The sequence below is a fragment of the Montipora foliosa genome, chromosome 7 (genome assembly GCF_036669935.1).
Source record: "Montipora foliosa isolate CH-2021 chromosome 7, ASM3666993v2, whole genome shotgun sequence".
Classification (NCBI taxonomy): domain Eukaryota; kingdom Metazoa; phylum Cnidaria; class Anthozoa; order Scleractinia; family Acroporidae; genus Montipora; species Montipora foliosa.
This window is the reverse complement of record NC_090875.1, coordinates 35713706-35716188: the sequence shown is the minus strand read 5'-3', so window position 1 is coordinate 35716188 and position 2483 is coordinate 35713706. Positions and strand designations below refer to the sequence as shown.

Below are 2483 nucleotides of genomic sequence, written 5' to 3'. Positions count from 1 at the left end.
AAACATAAAGGTGTTCCTCTTTTGCCGGTGCACGGATTGGGATGAGCGTGCCATCGATCGCCCCCATAAACTTGGGGAAAGCTCCAATCGAGTAAAATTTCGTCATAGTTTCCTATGAAAGATCACAGTAGTTAAAACGGCGGACCCAATAAACTGCGGCTCAAAACTTGAGGAGATTAACAGCCTGTTAGACGTGGGCATCAGAATATGAATCAACATTTTCGGAACAAACTCTTTAATCATTTGAATCACAGAATTAATACTTTATGCCAATTCGCATGACCGACGACCACTCGATGCGGACCGCAGTGAAAACAGTAAATAAAATAACTTCATCGGAAAAGACGTAAATTTAAGTTAGTTTTTGTGCGAAATTTTACGGGTTGTGCGGTTTTTTACCCCAGTTTTTTTAGGAATATGCCTACTCGAGTGGAAAGAGCAGTTGAATTTAGGACTTTTCGCTAAATTGCAAACAAGAAATATAGTGTAAATGGAAATGAAAATCGCTCCCCCTTTCATGCAAATGATCGTGTCTAGTACAAGCAGAGTTTACTTTACAGTTAGCTAGTGCTTTTTTTGTAGAACTATGGTAAAACTTAATATCAATAATTACATTCACTTCTTCTCTTGATGTGGGAAAGATAATCCATTCGCCAGCAATACTCTTTAAACACTGGGTAAAGGAGTGAACACAGCGACTGGCACTAGCCTTGGAAATCCCCATGGTGTCTGCGACGACTTTCAAGAAACTTCCACTCGCAAAGTAACGTAATGCTGTCAGGACCTAATAGGTTAATAAACATTTGAAACCTCCACTATACTCGAAAAGGGCCTCTTTGTCAACGAGGGAGTTGAAAGTGCCAGTGGCTAGATCATAGAAAAAAGGAAAATTACCCACCTGAATCTCCGGATCTAGCGGAGCATTTCGCCCGGTGTTGCGCCTCAATTGTCCTTCAAACTTCAAAATAAGCCACTCAATTCTCTCAGGTGACAATCTAAAACGTTCAATTACCTCGCATCTTCTCATTCCAGTCAAAACTGTTCTTTGTCTATATTTTCTTTTCTCACGATTTGGGGTTAAAAGTGCTCCAACGGCAGCCATTTTTTATTCACTAAACTTTCCCGAGATTTTTTGGACTTTTCTCGGGAGCACGCAATCACCCGTAAAATATCTCGGGAAAACGATACGTTTTTTTCGGGCCCGAAAAACTCGGGCGTTTTGAGAAACACCTAAAATTGTTTTCGGGAGCTTTTCGGGTGCGTTTACGGGCCCGAAAAGTTTTCGGGTCTTTTGAGAAACGCACGCCTGAACACGAAAAGCATCGACTGTCAAGAGCTTTGCTGACGTACATGGCTGTGTAGTCGCGTCGGGCCACAGAAAGAGCGCGAAAATTAAGCCTCGATCAGGTGTGTGTTTGTGTGTCTGATGGCTTGAGCCTGCGATCCAATCAACAACCAGTCCCTGTTCAGCGGTCAACTTCAGAAAAACAGCTGACCTCAATAAGGTCTATCTTGAGTCCGCTATATGGTCACGTGATACTGGTCAGCGGATACCTTGTTTTGACAGGTGTCAATTGACCATAACAGACAGGTCTCAAAAACCACTGAGCATGCTCACTTATTTCCCGCCATCAATGTTTCAAAATGGCGGACGACAAATGAGATTTCCCCACGTACTTTAACCTCTCACCAGGCCGCTCGTACATTTGTTCAAATTTTAATAATCGGTTGAGTTGCGCCTTCGACGTTTCTAGTTTACCTCTGTACGAAGTTTAGAGAGATCGGCGGTTGTTATCCTCAAGATATTGTCCCTTATCTGATTCCTTCTCGTGTGAATGTTCGCTGCTAGTGGAAGATGAACCGGACTCTGTTTTTCTCGTTTGTTAAAGCTGCCCATGGTTTGTTAAGCTTGAGATGTGGACTACGTTTACGTTGTTTTTTCCACAAGAAAATATCAAAAATGACTTTTTTTTCGTTCCAATGGTCTTGAGAAAACACTTCCTAAAGGTGTTGTTGTGGATTTAAACCGAAAGGAGCGACTGCATGAAGTTCATATAATGGCGAGAGTGACGAGACTAAGTCGGATCGTGTGCAAAATATGACTTCGCAAACTAATTTGTGAGTAATAAATTACAATTTTGCTTTTCTGCTTAGCGTTCGTCTAGCGTTATAGCTCCATCATGATTGTAATTTCACGTTAAGAAATGCTTTAATATCGTCCATTTATCTTTGTACGCTGCTCTCTTTTGATGTGAAAATAAACTGGATTCGTCTTAAGTTCAAGTTTAAGGTCATTTATATTCCCTTTTCTGGTGAATGTCTAAGTTATTGTACTTTTTAGCAGTCACAACTCAACGATCCTTGCGTTCAAGTAGTTACCAAGTTATGGATTTGCAATTAATTTGAGTTTAAAATCAAAATCAAAATCCATGTTGAGTTAAAATAATGTTTGGAAGAACAGAAGTGCAGGTACAGATATATAT

At 40.7% G+C, this 2483-nt stretch overlaps 1 protein-coding gene across 1 annotated transcript in view; it reads right to left on the bottom strand.

Annotated features, from left to right (window-relative positions):
* Nucleotides 1–1119, bottom strand: part of LOC138010188 (putative nuclease HARBI1) — a 1679-nt gene extending 560 nt beyond the window's left edge. The window contains exons 1-3 of the mRNA XM_068857130.1: nt 899–1119; nt 614–784; nt 1–112 (exon numbers count right to left, since the gene is read on the bottom strand). The exon at nt 1–112 is cut by the window's left edge and continues 560 nt beyond it. Of these exons, the coding sequence (XP_068713231.1) occupies nt 1–112; nt 614–784; nt 899–1102 (487 nt within the window). The 5' untranslated portion in view covers nt 1103–1119. The remainder of the gene's footprint in view (nt 113–613; nt 785–898) is intronic.
* Nucleotides 1120–2483: the final 1364 nt, after the last annotated feature.